Source organism: Gracilinanus agilis, chromosome 3 (genome assembly GCF_016433145.1).
Source record: "Gracilinanus agilis isolate LMUSP501 chromosome 3, AgileGrace, whole genome shotgun sequence".
Lineage (NCBI taxonomy): Eukaryota > Metazoa > Chordata > Mammalia > Didelphimorphia > Didelphidae > Gracilinanus > Gracilinanus agilis.
In genome coordinates this window covers 130,447,615-130,470,342 of record NC_058132.1, presented here as the reverse complement: position 1 = coordinate 130,470,342, position 22,728 = coordinate 130,447,615, and the positions used below count along the sequence as shown (strand labels likewise).

At 33.8% G+C, this 22,728-nt stretch overlaps 1 protein-coding gene across 1 annotated transcript in view; it reads left to right on the top strand.

Moving 5' to 3' along the window:
* NBEA (neurobeachin) overlaps window positions 1-22,728 on the top strand; it is an 800,789-nt gene that overhangs the window by 689,927 nt on the left and 88,134 nt on the right. The window contains exon 46 of the mRNA XM_044668958.1: window positions 9,165-9,305. Coding sequence (XP_044524893.1) covers window positions 9,165-9,305 — 141 coding nt within the window. The remainder of the gene's footprint in view (window positions 1-9,164; window positions 9,306-22,728) is intronic.

Below are 22,728 nucleotides of genomic sequence, written 5' to 3'. Positions count from 1 at the left end.
TTTTTGTCTTTACATAATTGTTTTTATTGTCTTTTCTCTCCTGGTTTTACTTATTTTGCATCCTTTCATACAAGTCTTACCAAGTTTTTCTGAAACCATCTCCATCATTTCTTAAAATGCAATAGTATTCCATCACTTTCACATACCATAACTTTTTCAACTGTTCCCCAATTGATGGGCTTCTCTGCAATTTGCAATATTTTACCACCATGAAAATAATGGTTATAAAATTTTTGTATATATGAGTCTTTTTCCTCTTTCTTTGATCTTCTTATGATACAGACCTAATAATGATATATATTTAATTTTTTCCAGATTCCATGCCAGTATAATTTTTAATATTCTTTTTCTTACATTTTGCAATCCATGTTCTCTCCTACCCTCCCCAGAAAGCAGTTAATGTGATATAAGTTGCACATGTTATTATATAATATATTTCCATGTTTATCATATGAAACAAGGAAGAAATAAAATGAAGATTTTATTTTATAATATTTTATTTTATTTTATTTTTTACTCAAAGATATTTTACTTTCCCAATTACATGTAATAATTTTCAAAATATGTTTTATGAAATTATAACATCCAAATTATAACTCCCTTCTCATCCCACTCTGGGAAATGGTAAGCAATGTAATCTACATTATACATGTATTATCATGCAAAACATACTTCCATATTGTTAATTGTTATGAGAGTACTCATATAAAACCAAAACCACAAAATAAAACCACAAATAAACAAATGTGGAAAAGTATGCTTTCATCTGTATTACAATCCCAATATTTCTTTCTCTCTGCAGATGGATAACATTCTTTGTCATGTCCTTCAGAATTTTCATAGATCACTGTATTGCTGAGAATAGCTAAATCTCATAATTGATCATAATACAATATTTCTGTTACCGTATACAGTGTTCTCCCAGTTCTGCTTATTTCACTCTGTATCAGTTCATGTGAGTCTTTCCAACTTTTTTTTAATCATCCTGGCTCATTATTTCTTGTAGCACAATAGTATTCCTCACCAGCATATACCACAATTTATTTAGCCATTCACCAATTGATGGACATCTCCTCAATTTCCAATTTTAAGTACCACAAAAAGAACTGCTATAAATATTTTTGTAAGTTATCATTTCCCTTTTTTATGATCTCTTTGGTATACAGACCCAGTAGTAGTATTACAGTATCAAAGGGCATGCACAGTTTTATAGTCCTTTGGGCATAGTTCCAAATTCCTATATAGAATGGTTGGATAAGTTTATAAATCTACCCAACAATGCATTAGTGTCTCAATTTTGCCATATCCCCTCCAACATTTATCACTTTACTGTCATATTGGCCAATCTGATAGGTCACTCAGAGTTCTTTTAATTTGCATAAAAATGATATGTTTCATTATATGACAATGGATATCTTTTTCATCATGAGTCCCTTGGAGTTGTCCTGGATCCTTGCCTTATTCAAAATAGTTAAGTCACTTACAGTTTAGGTAGTTTGATTGGTATGGCCCTGAATAAGTAAATTAATTTAGGAAGAATTGTCATTTTTATTATATTGGCTAAGGCTACCCATGAGCAATTAGTTTTTCTAATTGTTTAGGTCTGATTTTATTTGTGCGAAAAGTGTTTTGCAATTGTGATCATATAGTTGTTGGATTTGTCTCAGCAGGTAGATTCCCCAGGATTTTATATTGTCTATCGTTATTTTAAATAGAATTCTTCTTTCTATCTTGCTGTTGGGGTTTTTTTTTTTTGGTATTATAGAGAAATGCTGATGATTTATGTGGATTTATTTTATATCCTGCAACTTTACTAAAGTTGCTAATTGTTTTGATTATTTTTTTGTTTGGTTTTCTAGGATTCTTTAGGCATTCCATCATATATCATCTGCAAGGAGGCCATTAACAATTAAGCTAATTTACAATCAAGAGAAGTGGCACAGTGGATGGAGAGCCAGAACTAGAATCAGGATATCCTGGATTCAAATCTGGCCTCAGACAATTAATTCTCATTTGTTTATCTCTCACCACTCTTCTTCCTTTTAACTGACACATAGTATTGATTCTAAGATGAAAAGTAAGGGTTTAGAGAGAGGAGAGACCACATGCATTGTTGCAGCTAGATAGCCCAGGAGAGATAGAAAGCCAGGACTAAAAACAGGACGTCCTGTTTTCAAATCTGGTCTCAGATACTTCCTAGTTATATGACCCTGGGCAAGTCATTTTGCCCCAGTTACCTAGCCCTTACTACCCTTCTGCCTAGTATTGATTCTAATAAGAAAGGTAAGAGAGAGACAGAGAGAAAGAGAGAGACAGAGAGAGAGACAGAGAGAGAGAGTTTTTTAAAAATATATAAGAGGCTTATCAATTTTGTCTTTACAACATCACTCAGCTATACCTACTTCTCTTCTCTGATATTGGTACCACCCTGAGGAAGGCCTTTATGAACTCACCTGAACAATTGCAATAGTCCGCTGATGGGTCTGCCAGACTCAAGCCTCTCACCACTCCAATCTATGCTCCATTAAGCTGCCAGTGATCTTTCTAAAGTGCTGGTCTGGACATGTCACCTCAGCCTTTGATGCCTAACCATGCTCAAAGCATTCCACAGCACCTGCTTCTTCAACCACCTTCATGGCCATTGACACAAACTGTTCTTATCCACCCATTCCTTGGGTTTGAGACCTCTTGGATTCCCTTAGCCTGGTTTAACCTTTCTGTGAGATAGTTTTGCCAGAATGTGGCTGCTGTGCATGCAACAACTCCTTGGATCCACAGATGAGAGAGTTGGTTAAAAGGTGAACACCAAAGATCGATGAGCAGTCCTGAAAAGGGCTTGACAGGTCTTCCTACCAGAGCTGCTATTCCTCCCTGAACACCCCATATATGGCATCACAGTATAAGTCTTTTCCAAATGCTTCAATGTATTTCCCTTTCTATCTTCCTTTTGACTACTTATGTTTGAATTTCAGAGTTTTTACTTATCTCTGGTCTTTTCATCTGAAATGTTTGAAATTTCTTTGAGTAAATAGTTAAAGGTAATTTCCTTTTTGCAGAATTATACTCAAGTTTTACAGGTTGTCATTCTTGGTGGTAAACCATTATATTGCTTTTTGGAACATCACATTCCAAATTTCTTCTCTGTCAATCATTTGCCCAGTCTGGAATCTGGCAATTATCTTTTTATTAATGTTCATTTTAAAAGAATAGCCAAGTCACATTTAATTGCATTACTTTTGCATCTCTAACAGTGAATCTCCAAACAATGCTATACTCACTTCATCCATCTATCTTTAGAAAAGGAAACTTGTACTATAATGAAATATTTGTTTTCCAAGTAAACTTTTAGAAGATTGCCCTTTCCTTCTAGATTCATGATTTCTTGGAAGTAAATGAAAAGCATCAGTAAATGTTGAAATACCAGATGTCAGCACATACTTAGATCATGAGTTTTGATAAATTAATTTATAATTTTTACTCATTAATGAGAAGATAATAGAAATTAAATTAAAATATATTTCGATAAGTTTCTTATTTGTTAAGGGATTTAAAATCCAAAATTAGTAATACATAGATTGAAACTTGAGTGAAACAAAAAATATATACATTTACTCTTTTTCCAGTATTTGAAAAGAAAGCTTGAAAAGGATTGGATTAAAGATTATGTTGCTCTTTTTAAAAATACTTTGTGAGTTTTTCTAGAGCAAACTTTATCATGTAAGATTGTTCCTTTGGAATTGTTAAGACATTTTACACATGTGAAAAATATGTTGACATAACTGTGACACCGTAAAGTGCAATAAAAGCAAAGTATTTAGAAAAACTAAAATAACATTTACATTAATCTACAAATATAAAACAAAGTATAGCATTTTGGCTGTTGTTACCACATTTAAATTTTTCAAAAGATATTATTTTTGTTCATTTGTTGAAAAGTTATAGTAAACTTTTAACTAAAGTAATTTTTTTGTTTTTATAGGATAAATTAATAATTGTAACTACTAGTAAATCCTGCTATAAATATTCACTGCATTGCTTAGGGAGATTAAATCAGCTTTTCATTAGAAACTTAAAGTTACTAAATAACTCATCATATTTATTAAAGAATAGAGCTATGTCACAATTTTTTAAATGTTCAAACAATATCTGTGCAATTATATAGAATGCATATTCAAGTCATGTATTATTTTAAAATGATAAAATCCAAAAAAAAATTATGAAATTTAAAATGTTAAAACCTCTTTATATTAGAATTATAGCCTAGGTAGTGTTGTTTCTTTGTTTAAATTTATTATTTTAGATGAAGTCACATATAGGATTTAGGAAAGAAATTAACCAAACCAATAAGTAAATTTTATATTCATCTTAGGAATTCTGACTCATTAACTGCTTATTTCATTGTGCTATACAAATTAGTCTTCTGGGAGCTAAAGGAAAATCTCTTGAGCCATTTATTAGCTGATTCCTTTCCCTTGTGTGATATTTCCCTCTTTGAAGTCCTAATTTTTGTCCTAATTTTAGTGTCAAAATTAAGCCTTGGGGGAAAGTTTGCAGAATTCTATTAACATTAAATTATGAAATAAAGTAATTAGACATGATACATATTACTCATCTAATCATTTATTCTCTAAAATACTTTTCTTAATGGTATAAAGCAAAAAACAAAATAAGTCTTATAGTTTAAGGCCACCAGACCAAAATCAAGTGAATGTTGCTTTACAATCCTGAATTTGAAATCAGGAAGAATGCAAGCTTTGAATTATTAATGTCTAGTTCCCTATGGAGACTCAAGGCAATTATACAAATAACATAGGTTTGAAAAAGCCACTTCAGCTTGAATTACAACAGTGTTGTCCTAGAAAATATGCTTTTCAATAGGGAAGTTCTTTATAATCAGGACAAAGGATCTTTTTCCTGACTTATCTGAATATATCAACACTTTGATTATTCTACTATATGAATGATATAGGTGCTATCTTCAAAAGTGCAAAATTCTATCATCATCTTCATTATCATATTATTTATACAGCATCCACTCTGTATCAGGCACTGTTCTAAGTGACTTACAAGTATTATCTGATCCTCATAACAGCCCTGTTGAGGTATAGGTACTATAATTATCTTCATTTTACAGGTGAGGCAAACAGATATGTGACTTCTCAAACTAGTTATACCAGTAAATTTCTATTTCTGGATTTGAATTCAAGTTTTCCTTACTCTAGGCCCAGTACTCTAAACAGCCCACTACTTCACTGCCTCATAATGCTTTCTCATAATTATAATTCATATATATTGAATATATCCCAAAATGTTGGTAGTTACTGTGGTTTTAATATTCTAGAAAGCATTACAGTATTTTGGTTGTCCATTTCTTTGCCCTCATGCTTTTTGTACAATCTGGTCATAAATATTCCTTTTAATAAGTATTAGTACATTTTGTTTTATCATTACAGATAAACCCATATACTTAAAAACCCAAGAATATTCCCTCCCAAAACAGGAAAAACCACCTAATAGGGCATTTATAACTGTTAGTATAGCATACGGATTTTTCATGTATTTTATCTGTCTTCTTGGGCAAAATTCATTGTTAGTAATATCTTCTAGCCTACTTATACACACGGTATGTCTTTCTTTTGACCTATGAGGTACTTTCAAGTTTGAATGTTCTGAAATTATGCATTTCTCTTCTTTTCAGATCTTAGCATCACCTTGAGAATATCTTTGTCACACACAAAAAAAATTTTCCAACAAAGAGCAGCTAGTGATCCAATAACATAATTTCCCAAATGCAATCCAGCCTGGTCTGCTTCCACTATTCAGTTTGGGACCCAGTTCACTGTCAATCTGTATCTTCTGTTCAAGATATGTGGACTGATAGCAACATTTTAGGAAGCACATTTATAAGTTGGAGAGCAGCTATAGTAAGACCACCAAGATCATGAATCTCCTCAAAATTATGACATGTGAGAAGGTGAAATAACTGGAGATGTTAAAGCCACATAAGAAGAAAAGATTTAGTATCAATATAGTAGCTGTATTCAAGTAATGTTTTAACAGAATCAACATGTAATTTGGAATTGGACATTCTGGTCCTGGTACTTGCTTTTGATTCTAAGATCTCCTAAGCCTCCCTAGACCTTGGTTCTCATTATCTGAAGCATGAAGGATTTGGACTGGGAGTCCCTTAAGGTCTCTTTCAATTATATATCTATAAGTTTTATGACTATTTAGACTTACTCTGCTTTGATCCAGAAGGCAGAATTGGGAGCAATGATTGGAAGTGACGAGGCAATTTTAAGTGTTATTCAAGGAAAAATTTCTGAAAACTAAAGCTATCCCAAAGTGTTAGTACATCCCAAAGAAGTTGGTAGATTTATCTTCATTGAAGTCGAAGAAGTAAAAGTTAATTACTATTTATTCATTATGCTGTAGAGAGGAATCCAATTCTGGTCCTGCTGCTTTGGGCTTCAGTTTCATTTATCTGTAAAAAGGAGACTATCAGAAGTTTTAACCTTTCTTTGTGTCATGGACTCCATTGACATTTTAGTAAAGTATATGAATTCCTTCTCAGAATAACATTTTAAATGTATAAAATAAAGAATTGCAAAGGAAACCAATAATATTTGAAATAAAGAGGTCATTTTTCCCCACCCACAGATCCTCTGAAATCCATTCATAGCCCCTTTGTAAGTATGAAGTAAAGAACCCTTAGATGAACTCAAAAGTCCTTTCTGAATTTAAGAACTCATGCAGTTGCAATTCATAAATTGGATAATCATTTTTTCATTCGCTTTGTTTTTTTCTGATATTGATTGATACCTCAATAAATCTGTTTTGAGTGACCACTGATCTAATTGAGAATGCTTTCCAATATTATGGATAATAATGCAATCAGTGCAATTTCATTGAAAATTTTACTACTGGGAATGACTTTTCTATGTGGACTTTGCCTTACTTGTCGATATTAAGTAGGTTATTAAACTACCTCTATAATCAGAAGTGCCATGAAATCATATATAATTTTCATATGGGAGATACTTTGAGGAGAATTGGGCTATATTTTTAACTAAATAAAAAAATTAAATAAGCAAGGAATGTAGAGGGATCTTAATTCTCTATCATTTATATGATTATAAAGATGTCTTCACTAAGGATACCCTTAATATTTGCATAGACTATTCTTTGGTATAGTGGGAAAGAGCTTTGAATTTGGAGTTAGAGGACATGAGTATGGATCCTAGCATCACTGAATCACAGAAAATGACTTTTAGGTCTCAAACCTGACTGATTAGAGGAATGGTGATACCCTCAACAGAGACAGGGTAGAGGTGATTTGAGGGAGAGGCCAGTTTAGAATAAAAGTCCATTTGGGACTAGAGGGAATTGGGAATAGAGGTCCATTTGGGACATCTGCTCCCCGAACTGAGTTTGCAATCCAACTGTCACAAAGGATTTATTAAGCATTTTTATGCACCAGGCACTGTGCTGAGGGCTAAGGATATAAAGAAAGGGACAGGGGGGTAAGTAACCAGCAGCTCACATTCTCATGGGGAAGACAGTTATGAAAATAACTAGGTATTGTGAACTGATCCAAATTGGCTGGCAATTTGGAACTATGCTCAAAGGGCTATAAAAGAATGCCTGCCCTTTGATCCAGCCATACCATTGTTGGGTTTGTACCCCAAAGAGATCATAGATAAACAGACTTGTACGAAAATATTTATAGCCGCGCTTTTTGTGGTGGAAAAAAACTGGAAAATGAGGGGATGCCCTTTAGTTGGGGAAAGGCTGAACAAATTGTGGTATATGCTGGTGATAGAATACTATTGTGCTCAAAGGAATAATAAACTGGAGGAATTCCATGTGAACTGGAAAGACCTCCAGGAATTGATACAGAGCGAAAGAAGCAGAGCCAGAAGAACATTGTTCACAGAGACTGATACACTGTGGTAAAATAGAATGTAATGGACTTCTGTACTAGCAGCAATGCAATGACCCAGGACAATTCTGAGAGACTGAGAGACTTAGGGAAAAGGATGCTACCCAGATTCAGAGGAAAAAGTGCAGGAGTGGAAGCAGAAGAAAAACAACTGCTTGAACACATGGGTTGAGGCAGACATGATTGGGGATGTAGACTCAAAACTACCACACCAATGCAATGATCAACAATTTGGAAATAGGTCTTGATCAATGACACATGTTAAAACCAGTGGAAATACGCATCAGCCATGGTGAGGGGAGAGCGGGGGGTGAAGGGGAAAGTAAGAGCATGAATTATGTAACCATGTTAACTTCTCTAAAAAATAAATATTAATAAATGTTAAAAAAAAAGAAAATAACTAGGTACATAAATGATTGATAAATCTAAACTGGAAGATAAGCTGAGTAGAAGACATTAGCAGCTGGAGAGACAAAGAAAACACTTCTGTAGAAGGTGGAATTCAGCTGAGTGTTGGAGGAAAGCAGGCAAACTAAAAGATAAATGTGAATAAAGAGGGAGAATGTTCCAGGCAGAGGGGCCTGGCAGGCCAAGGACATGGACATAAGTCAGGGATTATTGTGGTTTAATATCTGCACATAGGCTAGGGTAGCCTACACTTCAGAAAAATTACTTTGGCAGCTGAATAGAGAATGGACTGGGGTAGAGATATGGGAAGGCTAATAGGAGGACACTGCAGCAGTCTAGACAGAAGGTAATGAGAACTTAAATTTGGATGGGAGCTGTATGAGGAGAGCAAAGAGAACTATATGAGAGAGGTGAAAGTGAAAATAAAATCTGGCAATAGCTTATTTTGCCAGTAAGAATGAGGATTCAAGGATGATACCAACATTACAAATCTAGGTGGCTAGGAGCAGATAAGAAAGTTCAGAAAGGATTAAATCATTTATATTACTTTAAACAGTGGAGGAAAGGTATTCTTAACTACCTAGGAAGCTTTATTTTAGGTCCATAATTTCATAATTTCTGTCCTTTGAAAAGGAACTTCAAATCCAGCTTTAGCATATATGCATTAGAAATTAAGGTAGTATTGCTCTCTGAGTCAAATTCATTAATGGAAAAAAGAAAAAAAAACACTCATAAAATAAGACTACACAATGTGATAGTCTGGAACATACTATCCTAATATACTAAGTAACAGGATTTCTTTTTTTCTTAATAGCCAGTTGGCGCTTTGAACCCCAAAAGGGCAGTTTTTTATGCAGAACGCTATGAGACTTGGGAAGATGATCAGAGCCCACCCTGCCACTATAGCACACACTATTCAACATCACCATCTACATTATCCTGGCTACTTCGAATTGTAAGTACTTTTGTGGAAACTTTTTAGCTACAGAACTTTCAAAATAATCTGTAATAAAAGAAGCATTTTGTAATCCAGGGCCTTGGAACTTAAGAGTCCAAAGTTTTACTCCATTGCCTAGACTGAAGAAGTTTATTTATGTTTCTTGACCTTAATCAACTGGTTTAAAAAAAATTTTTTAGATAATGTTAGTATATAGTTTTTTGTCTTGTGTTTGGATTGAGTTGCAACTAACTGATACTACTCCTAGTATCCCCACAACAGCCTCCCCGCCCAATAAATTATGAGAAAAACTTTTCCTGGCTTCTGGCTTTATCCACTCTCATTGTCCCTCTTCAAACTCACCAGAATTTATAAGCACTGAAATTTATCTACTTCTCCTGCTCCAGGATTAATTGTAAGTAATTTTTAAAAAATCAGGACTGCTTGTGTGTCTTTTTTGTAAGGAAATCCCAGTAAGAAAATTCCCTTTACTGTTGCAGCTCTCATAACTGTTTTGCTACCTAAAGTCTTAGAGTTTCCTGAGTTACTCAGAGGTCAGCATGATTTAACTCAGTCACATAGCTAGTATTTTTTGGAATTGGGAATTGAACCCAAGGTTTTCTGATTCCAAGATCAACTCTCTACTTAATTAATATACCACACTGATTCAAGATAATTTTAACCTGAAAGCACATGTTAATGACAGTTTTAAGTATTATCATTGTAAAAAAATAGAGTTGAGAATTTTCAAAGTGGCCCTATTTTAATGCTTTATCAGTAATATAATTGAAAGACTACATCTTTTGGACTTAAAACACTTGGCTACAAATTCCAGCGCTGCCATTTCCCAGCTTTGTGGCTGGACAAGACAATCTCTCTGAGACTTGGTTCTCTTATATGTGAAAATGAGTGTTGCATTAAATGACTTTTAACTCACTTGCAACTCTGCCTGTGATCCTGTTATTCATAATGATATTTGCTATTTTTTATTCTATTTCTTAATAGGGAGGCAAATTAGAGACAGGGATTCCTGAATTCAGAGGTTAGGAAATAAAGTCAACAAATAGTCAAAAAGCATGTATTAAAACCTTACTATGTGGCAGGCACTTACTAAATACTGGACATAGAAAGAAATACAAAAATAGTCCCCGTCCTCAAGGGGTTCTATTGGGAGAGATACCATGAAAATCCTAGTTGTGTATGTATACAAAAACTCTCATGACATCTTTATAAATAAAATAGAGAAATATGGACTAGAAAATGGTAGGACTAGATGTTCTTAAAGTTAACTTTTAGTTTTAAATTCAGTTATTTCAGTGTAATGAAGAATAGAAGGAAAAGGGTGAAACATTTATCAATCAGTATGACTTAGGTTGGAGAAACAAAAGAAGATGACAGCTTTAAACTACTCAAGAGTCTCAAACTTATATACCAAAAATACATTTTTTTTAAACCCTTAACTTCTGTGTATTGGCTCCTTGGTGGAAGAGTGGTAAGGGTGGGCAATGGGGGGGGGGTCAAGTGACTTGCCCAGGGTCACACAGCTGGGAAGTGTCTGAGGCCAGATTTGAACCTAGGACCTCCCGTCTCTAGGCCTGACTCTCAATCCACTGAGCTACCCAGCTGCCCCCCCAAAATACATTTTTAGAAGAATCAAAAGGGGATAAATTTGGTGAGCATAAACACTGTCACAAAAACTGAACCAAAAATGAATGATTACCAAAAGTGGGAATCATGGCAGAATTGGCTATCTCCATGCAATTAGACCATTAACTAGTTAGAACAAAGGCCAGGTCAACATCAGATTAAAAGAAAAGATAAAGATGACAAGATACTGTAAATTATTGCAATAATTAACATTCAAATTAGTTTGTAAATTATGAAAAAGAGGAAATGGAAAAAGGCAAATTCAGCAAGCATTTGTTAGGTACCTACTTTGTGTCAGGCACTGTGGGGGTGAGGGTGGAGAGGAGGGCTGTAGAGGGAAGATGGATACAAAAAGAAAATAGTCCATGCCTTCAAAGAGCTTATATTTTATCCAGTGAAATAATAGATTCATAAGTAAGTATGTGAAAAATAAACAGAAGGTAATTGGAGAAGAGGAGAAACAAGGAGAGACTTCACACAGAAATTGCATTAGCAGAATTTTGGGGGGGAAAAAGACATTATTAGAGATTTTTGTAAGGCGGGAGTCCATGTCCAGGAAGAAGAGAGCAAATAACAGGAAGGCCATGTTGACTGAACTATAGTATAAGAAGGAGAGAAATGGATAATAAAGTTGAGAAGAAAGGTAGATTTGGGACAATTTGTGGAAGATTTTAAAAGCTTAACAAAGGAATTTAAGGATCCTAGAAGCTATAATGAGACATTGGAGTATATTAAGGAGGTGAATGGCGTGGTCACACTTGTATTTAAGAAAATAACAGCAGAGTGGTAGCTATGTGAAGGATAGTAATATTAGATAGGGGAGAGAAGTGAGCTATTTTGATCACCATCATTTTCTGCAAAAGTTTAGTCAGTGTAAAAGTTGCCAAGACAAAAAGCAAAAAGAGCTTAGAAACTAACAGCCTACAGAATGTGTCAGGCAAAGAAAGGTGGAAGCCAGTTTATAACTTGCTAGTTTATAATTTCAACTCATTTGTAAAACTCTATAAAGGAATACAATAGATGATAAGCAGTATTACAAACAGCAATTTACTTTGTATTTATTTTTGTACTTTTTGTCTTCCCAGTAACATATAAGTTCCTTGCCATCAAGGACCATTTAATTTTTATGTTTAGATCCCAGGGCTTTGCACAGAATCTGCAAATGCCATGTATTTAATAAATACTTTGTTATTGATTCATTGATTGATTACTAAACAGTATAAAAGATTTCTTAAAAGAAATGTATGAGGGGGCAGCTGGGTAGCTCAGTGGATTGAGAGCCAGGCCTAGAGATGGGACGTCCTAGGTTCAAGTCTGGCCTCAGACATTTCCCAGCTGTGTGACCCTGGGCAAGTCACTTGACCCCCATTGCCTACCCTTACCACTCTTCTGCCTTGGAGCCAATACACAGTATTGACTCCAAGATGGAAGGTAAGGGTTTAAAAAAAAAAAAAAAAGAAATGTATGACTGGAAGGAAAAGGTAAATCATAAGCCAAGAGTAAGGATTATGATGACAATTCCATTAGAAACCAATCCGCAGTACATTGTGTGGTCTCATTGTAGACTTAATTAGAGCACATAGATGGCAGGGAGCCTTACAGGATTGCTTGACATGGATGAATCACAATATGCATTACTAGAACCGCATGAGTAAGGGCAGAGATCCATTGACATATCAGAATACATGTTGTACCTTGCCTAGTGGGAAGTAAGTTCCATGATAGCAAAGATTGTTTCATTTTTATGTTTTTGTATTACCAGCTCCTTTACATGAAGTAAGCTCTTAATATACCTTTGTTGAATAAATTTGAAGCACCATAACATTTCAAGAAGTCCTAAATGAGATCCATGGTTTGAAGAGATTGATCTAACAATCCTTATGGGAAAAACTAAATAGATTAAGAAAATTCATATTCTCCAGACTACAACATATAAATGGGTGGTTTTTCCATTAAATTAATTAGTCTGCATGTTTTATTCAAGACAGGCAATACAAATGAACAGACAGCAAATTTAGACTAAAAATTGAATAGAAGAATGAGGATAAGTTAATTTGAATTTGGGGTGTTACGCCATTCCCTTAAAAATATGAACCACTCCTTGGTTTAAGTGCATTGGGGAAATGCTAGATAAACTATGAAATTATGAGGGCCATATTTTCAGTAATGGACATACATGAGGAAATGTATAATTATTAAACAAAGAAGATTATATGTCTGCTTATCACATAATTTTGTGATAATATTGAGGAATAAGAAATTTGATAGCCAAAGCTCTTCACTAGTAACTGCAAAATAGAAAGAAGGCCTATATCAAGGCTCTATCATATTAGATGGATCTTCTTTTAAGGAGCTATGAAAGAAAGTAGAAAAGCATTGCATAGAATGAAAAAGCAAATGTGAGTTGTAACTTGCACCAGTCGAAGGGATACCCGAGTCAACAGTGTCACAGACATATTGAAATAATGAAGTATTTAAAGGAGAAACTATAATTGATGACCTTATCAGATTGCCAGTTATATGAAGATGGGAAGCAAAACTAATATGTTAGATGATTTAAAGGGAACCCCTTAAAGATCTCAATATATTGGAAGGTTTTGCTGAATCACATAAATAATTAAGGCCAGTCAATAGCACAAGGGCAGAATGAAAGCTATATCATAGATAATTGTTCATTTTTAAAACTTGGAGTTTTTACTTGGCCATAATTTCAGTGTGTCACCAGGTGAAATGGCTACCATGTATTAAGCTTCATTAAAGAAGTAAAATATCTACAAAATTAGAAGTGATAAGTGTACTATTATCAGGTCTTAGTCAGACCACATCTGGAGTGCTATGAGGCCACATTCTACAATTCATTTAAACTGGCAAATACTAAGTGCTTGTATACAATACTTTGTGTTATGTGCTGGTTGTGATAAAAAGATATTTAAGAATTTATCTCTCCCTCCTTTGAATGTACAGTCTCATAAGGTGGGCAAAACCATAGTTTAAAATGAAATGTAGTAAATAATAAGAGATAAAAAGTGCCAAGCAATTTCTGAAGAAGGAAAGATTATTTGCATTTGGGTACAAATTCCTACTTTATGCAGACCCAGTGATAGACAGTGTGTGTCATCATCATCATAATTATCAGTGATGATGGCATTGTACTGCACTTTCAGTTTTGTAAAGCACTTTACATATATTAATTCATTTGATCCTCATAAAAGCCCCAACAGGTAGGTGCTATTATTATCCCCATTTTACAGTGGAAGAAACTTAAACTAAGAGAGGATAAACAACTTTTCCATGGTCACACAGTAAATGTGTAAGGCAGGATTCAAATTCAAATTTTCCCAAATCTAAAGCCTTATACTCTAAACACTGAACTCCATAGCTACCCAAAGATAAAAAATAAATGAAACAATTCATAGATAAATACAAAGAAATGAAGCAGTCCCTGCATTCAAGGAATTTACATTCTATCATTACATGAGATAGCATATACATAAATAAGCATTTACAAAATGAATACAGAGTATATGTAAAATAACATGTACAGAATAAAACAAAGTGACACTTGCTAGCTTTGTGACCCTGGGCAAGTCACTTAACCTCTGTTTGTCTTAATCCACTGAAGTAGGAAATGGCAAACCACTCTCATTTCCTCACCAAGAAACTCTTTATGGGGTCACGAAGAGTTAGATGCAGCTGAATGACTGAACAACAAAATATAACATAGTTAGAGAAAATATTAACAAGTGGAGGGGGGGTGTCAGGAATAGAAGGTATTGTTTTATTTGGGTCTCACAGGAATAAAGAGATTTTATGAGATAAAGGCAAATGAAAAATTCCAAAGTTGGGAATTTGCCAGTTTCAAGACACAGAAGATGTCTTTTCCATGTGTGGTGAGCAGAAAGAAGGGCAGCTCAGCAGGACCATAGAATGTAGGAGGGGGAAAAATATAAGGAAACAGAAAAAGTAGATTGAGGCCAAGTTTGGAAGGGCTTTACAAAGCCTAGCAGAGGAGTTTGTATTTTACAGGTATGAACATGAAAGTTTCATGTTCAGACTGACACTTAAGAGAATTTGCTTTTGAATAAAGACTTGAGCAGTGAGACCAATTAGAAGACCATTGCAGGACGCCAGGTGAGAAGTAATTAGGACCTGTACTAAAGTGGTAGTTCTGTGATTACAGAGAAAGGGTCAGATGCAAGATATATAGAAGTAGAAATGGCAAAATTTGGCAACTAATTAGATCTCTGGAGTAAGGGAAAATGAGGAGTCAAGGATAATGTTAAGTCACAAACCTGCAAGACTAGAAAAATGGTGGAACTCTTAACAGAACTAAGGAAGTTGGATATAAAGGGCAGTGTTCAGGGAGAAAAGATCATTGAATTCTGGTTTAGACATAGTAGATTTGAGATTTTCACCAAGATATATAGTCCAAAATGAGCAATAGAAAAATGCAATATGGGACTGAAGCTTTAGAGAGATTTGTGTGTTGGCTTTATAGATATAGGTCAGTGAATAAAGAATATATTTAAATGCCTGGGAATTGATAAGGTTATCAAAAGAGAGAACAGAGAGCCAGACAAAACCTTGCAATACATCAATAATTTTAGATTATTATATGAATAATGAACCAGCAAAGAAATAAATGAAAGAAAATGCATTTTAAGTGTTTGCTGTGTACAAAGGCCTGTGGTAGCTGGAGAAAATACCTAACCCTCTCTCTTTTTTGTTATATAACCTACACAGTAGATATGTTACATATAGCCTTACATTAATTTTAAGATGTAGATTTAGTTTTAATATTTTAGATTTTATTTATTATTGTTGTTTATTTTATTATTTAATATTTGAAATTTGATAAATCATGTCCTCAGAAATTTGAAAGAAATTTGGATTCTCCTTGTCCAGAGATTTGGCCCATAAAGTATGAATTAGACATCATCACTATATAGGCTACCTCTAATTAACATGTTATTTATATCAAAGTTAAATTTTTTCCTTAAAAATGATATTTTTCAGTTGTTTATTTTTTAGAACTTATTTTATTGCATATCAGTGAAAATGAGAGAACAAATCTGTGGAGCTGTGCAATCTATCAATTAGAATTATAGGAATCTATTTCAATTATTAAGTTTTTTATTTCAAGGTAAAATAATTGAAAACATCAAAATTTAGTTTAGCTCCTTTAAAATTTTGATGGAAAGCCTTTGTAACTACCCATATTGAAATTGTTTATAATAATAAAAAAGTAATGACTGGAAGTTATTTAATTTTTACTTCAGATAGCACATTGATTTCTAGGCCATCTCTATAGGTGAATTAATAGAGGATTATTTTACTTAAGATAAATTTCCTTTGTGACCTTTTTTCCTTTTATGGAAAATATTTTCTTTTGTGAATACAAAAATATTTATAGCAGTTCTTTTTGTGGTAGAAAAGAATTGGAAACTGAGAGTGTGCCCAGCAATCAGGGAATGGTTAGACAAGTTGTAGTATATAAATGTGATAGAATATTGTTGTGGTATGAGGAATGATGAATACAATAAACATTTATTAAATGCTTACTATATGTCAAGTCCCATGTAAGCATTGAGGATACAAATACAAATAGAAGGATAGTCCTCGCCTTCAGGGAACTTCCATTCTAATGGGAGAAACAACATAAATAAGTTGAAAACCTTAGTAGAGAATCAGTTAAAATGGACAATTCCAAAGAAGTCCCAAAGTGTTATAGAGGGTCCAATCAGAAGGGCAGAGGCTACTGACAAAATGTGAGTATGAAGGGCAGAGTCAATCTTGTAGCTTGAGATTTACCAGTTATGAGCCTCCTGAGGAAAGAAGGCATGATAGAGACTTGTAAGGAAGTCTAAAAGCAGTGAAGGTGGTGGGAAATGAGGACAGGATGGTTTCAAAGAGACCTCAGAAGATTTTGTATGAACTCTTGGAGAGTGAAGTGAATGGAATTTTGATGCTGAGTGAAGGAAAACAATTTATGCAAAAAGGGGAAGGAAGTTATTGTTCAGTCATTTCAGTCATGTCCAACTCTTCATGATCCTATTCGAGGTTCTCTAGGCAAAGATACCAGAGTGGTTTGCCATTTCCTTTACCAGCTCATTCTAAAGATGAAGAAAAATGACTTGCCCAAGGTTACACAGCTAGTATTAGCTTTGAACTCAGGTCTTTCTGACTCCAGGGTTGTGTGTTCTATCCACTGTGCCATCTACCTACCTAAGGGAAGGGGAAGAAAGGAAACATTTATATAGGACCTACTGTGTGCCAGGTACTATTGTTAGCACTTTTACAAATATTATCTTATTAATCCTCACAACAATCCTGCAATTTAGGTATATTATTATTTCCAATCCTGGCTTTTAATAAAATAGTCATGGCCCTCAAAAAAAAAAAAAAAAAAAAAAAAAAAAAGGATGGGGGCAGCTGGGTAGCTCAGTGGATTGAGAGCCAGGCCTAGAAATAGGTGGTCCTAGGTTCAAATATGGCCTCAGACACTTCCCAGCTGTGTGACCCTGGGCAAGTCACTTGACCTCCATTGCCTACCCTTACAGGGTAGGCAATTTTTGACAGAAGGTAAGGGTTTTAATGATGGATCTCTCCTCCTTAAATGTCCATGTCACTGAAATATTCAGTCACATTTGTATTCAAGGAGAGCCTAGATGACTTCTTATCTGGTTATAATGGGGATTCTTTCTGAGTATAATTGGATTAGAAGATGGCGGAGGTCTCTTCAAATTCCTTTAAGTCTACAATTCTGTGATTTCTGTATTCTTTTATATATAGAGAACCAAGAACCAAGATTTGAACCTATATAGGTTCTGCAAGGTAGATAATCTAACATCTGTTGGTGTTTGTTACCTCATCTATAAAATGAAGGGATTGAAATACATTGTTTCTAAAGACTTGTAGATCTCAATACTAACTCGAAATAAGTGCTTCAAGAAAAGAAGCAGGGATATGCTCTATTCTTTGCTGGATTATAATGGCATTTTGTCACTATCCTGTCTTCTTACTGTTTAAGTCAAAATATCCTATAACATTTTTTCAAGCCATTATTTTTAATGCAATACAAGTAAAGATCAATAACTTATAATGTGGTGTCAGTATTAGTTCAAATCCATCAGAGTAGGAGATAGATGAAGACTGGAAAGCCTATTAGAGAAGCACTGAGGAAGTTCATAGGATCATAGATCTTTCTAGGTGGAAGAGATGGAAAGAAAGGTTATCAGCTCCTATCCCCCCCATTAACAGATTAAAAAACAAAGGTCCAGTGTAGTTTAGTAACTTATAACTGTAAGGTATCACACAGTTATTAAACGTCTGAGGCAAGATTGGAGCACGTCCTCCTAGCTGAATGACTGGCTTCCTATATATTGTACACCATTTTTTCTCTTAATAATCTTTGGTATGGACAATCACAAAAGCAACTTCTTCCTCATAGGTGTTTTTAAGTTTTCATTGTTATTGTTGTTCATTAAGCCTGACATTGATAAGTATAACAAAAAACCTTCAAGCAGAACCAATATAAATTGCCTAAGATATTGAGGGGGAAAATAGATTCCTAAGTGCCAAAATAAAAAGATTGCCTCATAATCCCCACAAAATTATATATAATTCAGGAAAAAAAGCTAATTATAGCATTCATCCACATGGTATCCTGTTTAATAAAATAACACATGAACTAAATGCAAATAAAATATTCAGTCATGTTGGAGTTCAGAAGTAATATCTAAGAATTTATAGGGGCTTTTACATCCTTCCTTGGATAGAAGTAAAATATTAAACTAAATATTATGGCTCACAAAACCTCACTGATGGCTTTCTAATTCTCTTTTGTTGCTTTCAGGCATTCATTAGTTATATACTAAGAAATCTGGCAAAACAGCTTTTTTTATCACAGAAGCTCTATTATTTATAGCACACAGGCTTATAAAATCCTAGCTCACACAGGAGCTCAATTTCCTGTACTAATTGAGGTTTTGAAACCTGATAGGTTTTGTTGTTACTGGTAAAAGTGTTTTTCTGTTTTTGTTTTTTAACAACAACAAAAAAAGTATTTTCGTTCAGTGGTAAAATGTATCTAATACTATGGTAGAATCAGTCAAAGCATAACTCAGAATGACTCAGACTGAATGTCCAGTGTGGATTATACAGCTCAGTTGCTTCTCCCTTCTCATCTTGTTTTCTGAGCTAATTCTTCATTAATCATAAGTGACTCTACTAGAGTTGTACCAGAGATGCATATTCATTTTAGACACCAACAGTAGTTTAAATAGCAATTGAAGTAAAGTGTATTATTTTGGATTTCATTTAAAATTGTTTCTTTAGGGATCCTTCAGCTATTCAGTGACACTGAAAAATCAGAAGTTGACTGTAGGTTTAAAAAATATTTATCTTCTGTTGTCATATTAATTTCTAATACAGAAGCAGAGAAAATAGTTAATACTAAGTGTTATGGAGTCTGAGAAAAGTGAGATTCAAGAAAAAAACAATGTAATCTGGAGACTGAGATTCTTATCCTATTAGAGTAGGAAAACATAACTATATGTGGTGAACCATCACAAATAGTAATGTTTTCATACATATACATGTATATATATATATGCATATATATATATATATAAACACATTTCTCCGTTTGTGAAATTTCTGGTTGTTTTATCCCAAGACTGAGTTCCTTAAAATTGAGAACTCTCTGTATTTGCTATTCTTCCTTGGATGCCAGTTTGTTAGCCATTTTTTTTCCTTTTCCTATTCAGAAAAAAATTCTTGACTAGGCATTCTAGAACAGTGATAGTGAACCTTTTAGAGACCTTAGAGACCAGACAGGGAGGGAGAAAGCACTTCCATTGGACTGCTGGGCAGAGGGATGGGACATGTGAGAAATGTCCTCAGGCACAGTGGAGGGGGCAAGGAGAGCAGCCCCACCCCCTACATGTGCCATAGGTTCACCAACACAGTTCTAGACCATCTCACTAAACTTTGTTAATCTGTGTAATAGGCATTGAAATGGAGATATATCTAAAAGATAGAATCTATTTTCTTCATTTCAGTTATTTTCTGAATATTTTTAAGCTGTAGTTTTCTCATTCCTATTTAAAAAAAGTTCCACTGTTTACTATAATCTCTTTTTTGTAGATGTATATGGAACATTTGATAGATAAAAGAAAGATTAACATTCCAAGAAAGCTAACACTAAAATAGTGGACAATAACAAGCATTTTGAGGATAGAGGGCAAAGACAGGCTTCTTATTAAATCTCCAGTGCTACTAAGCCTAATGCTTTCATTAAGTAGGCACTCAACTATTTGATAAATTGGATTAAATATATTTCATTATAAGAAACATTCTTTGTTATTTTTAAACTTGTATCCTCAAAATGCTGCACCATTGAAATAATGACATAATTAACTCTCCAATCTCCTTGAAAGCTATTTAACATTAGGTCAGGATAGGGGCAAAATGTCATTAAAATTCTGCAATTCTATGACTTAAATTTCTTTGTTAAAAACTATCAGTAGGAGGCAGCTTGATTGGCACAGTGGACAGAGAGCCAGGCCTGGAGATGGGATGTCCTACCTCAGATACTTCCTAGCTGTGTGACCCTGGGCAAGTCACTTGACCCTTATAGTTCTTCTGCCTTCAAACCAATACTTAGTGTTGATTCTAAGATAGACAATAAAATTCATTTTAAATTTTTTAAAACTATCATTCCAAGTGAAAAAAACTCAAAATGGACCATAGGATTACTTTTCTTATTGCTATAAGTAAATACATTTCTAGGGACTCTTTCCTCTTATCCTCATTTTTTGTGTGAGCCATCAAAGTGTTATCCACAGAAAAACAAAAACTTCTATTTGATTTTCCTTTTCCATAAATTAAAAGTTTGTCAGTATATGTGTAGCTGCCCATAAATCTAAGAATTGTATGGATATTTTATTTTCTACTTCAATTCTTTTTCTCAGGCTTTTTCTAAGATAGACAGGGAGGGAACCTCTGAGTCAAGAAGACTTCTAAATTCGTATCCCACTTCTGACACGTTGCTTTTGCGACTATGGGCAAAAATCAAAGTAAACTCATAGTGCCCTGGGCAACTTTCTAAAGCTCTCAGTTAGAGATGGTTATAGATTTGCTGTGATAGAAGAGGTCTTTTCTCTCTGGGACTTCTCTATCCCAGTGAAAAACATTTTTCCCTTTCCTATTCAGAAAGAACTTTTGAACCTGGTTAATTTGTACAACCTCTGATCAACTTTCTAGACCAGTGATGGGCAAATTATAGCCCGAGGGCCAGATGCAGCCCCCTGAAATGTTCTATCCAGCTGCATGACATTATTTCTAATCTGACGAATACAATGAGAAGGATACAATAATACAATGAAACTTTGAAAGAGTTGCCTTAGAAACAGACTGACAGATGAGCATTTCCTTTCCTTTGACCCCCTTTAAAAAGTTTGCCCATCACTGTTCTAGACCATTTCATTAAATTATGTCAATTGTGTGATAGGCATTGAAATGCACACATGTCTAAAAGGGGGATCTATCTTCCATTCTTGGTGCTTCATTATTTTGCATTGTTTTATATTTAAGAAGTAGCATTTTCTCATTCTTGTAGAAAAGTGCCAGTGTTTATTATAATCTCTTTTTCGTATGTCTATATGGACCCAAAAAAAAGTATTCTAAAATTAGAAAAATAAATGAAAATTAAAAGTTCAAGCTACCACCATGAAATAATGAAAATAAGAAGTGTCTTATTTAAAGGAATTTTTGAGTCCTAATTATAATATCTAAAGAATATTGTTTTTTCAGTCCTTAAGGATATGTTCTCAAAAGGTCCTTGCAGCTTATTTTGAATTAAAGAGGAAGAATTCTTTTTATTCTCATATTTAAAACTGAAGACAAAATTTTATAATAAAAAAGTTTTTAAAAATATTTGTGGCATTTTAACAGCTTTTAGCCAATTAACTTGCATTTTAAATATGTATATATGAAATAACATACAAAATCTTATCCTAAATACCAAGTCTTATCTCTTTAATCCTTATGATAAATAAAGTACAATAAAGCACCATCTGAAATATTGTTTTCCTTTTAATTATACTAGCCAGTATTATTTAAGATGTTTTTAACTTGGTTTTTTTATGGAAATTCACTCTCCGAAGATTCCTATAATTTTAAAAAAATGTTGTATTAACAACATCTGTTTTTATATGACAGTCATTTCCTGATATATTATCCTCTCTACTCACCCCCATTGAATCCTCCCTTGTAACAAAGAAAAACATTTAATCAAAACCAACTGACACAATGACCATGTCAGTGTCTGCAACGTTCAGCACCAATATTTTCCCCTCGCCCCCATCTCTTTACAGAACAGAGCTAGGAGGTTTGAGTTATGAATTATATTCTTTAACCAATTTTACCTTTTATCAGAATTCAGAATTGATGTTTTCATCTTCATCATTGTCTATATTGCTCTCCTGGTCCTGCTTACTTTTTCCTGTCTGAGTTCATACAAGTCTTCTCATGTTTCTCTAAATTCCTCATCTTCATCATTTCTTACAACACAGTATAATTGAATTTACATTCTTACTTCACAATTTATTCAACTTTTCCACAATTATAGGAACCTACTTTGTTCCTAATTTTTGACTTCCACATAAGTGGTTCTTGTTTATGATAAAAGTATCCCTTACCCACTTAAACCTATAAAGAGATACATAAACATATATATATGTATGTATGTATGTATATATATATATACATTTATATATATATATATACTGGG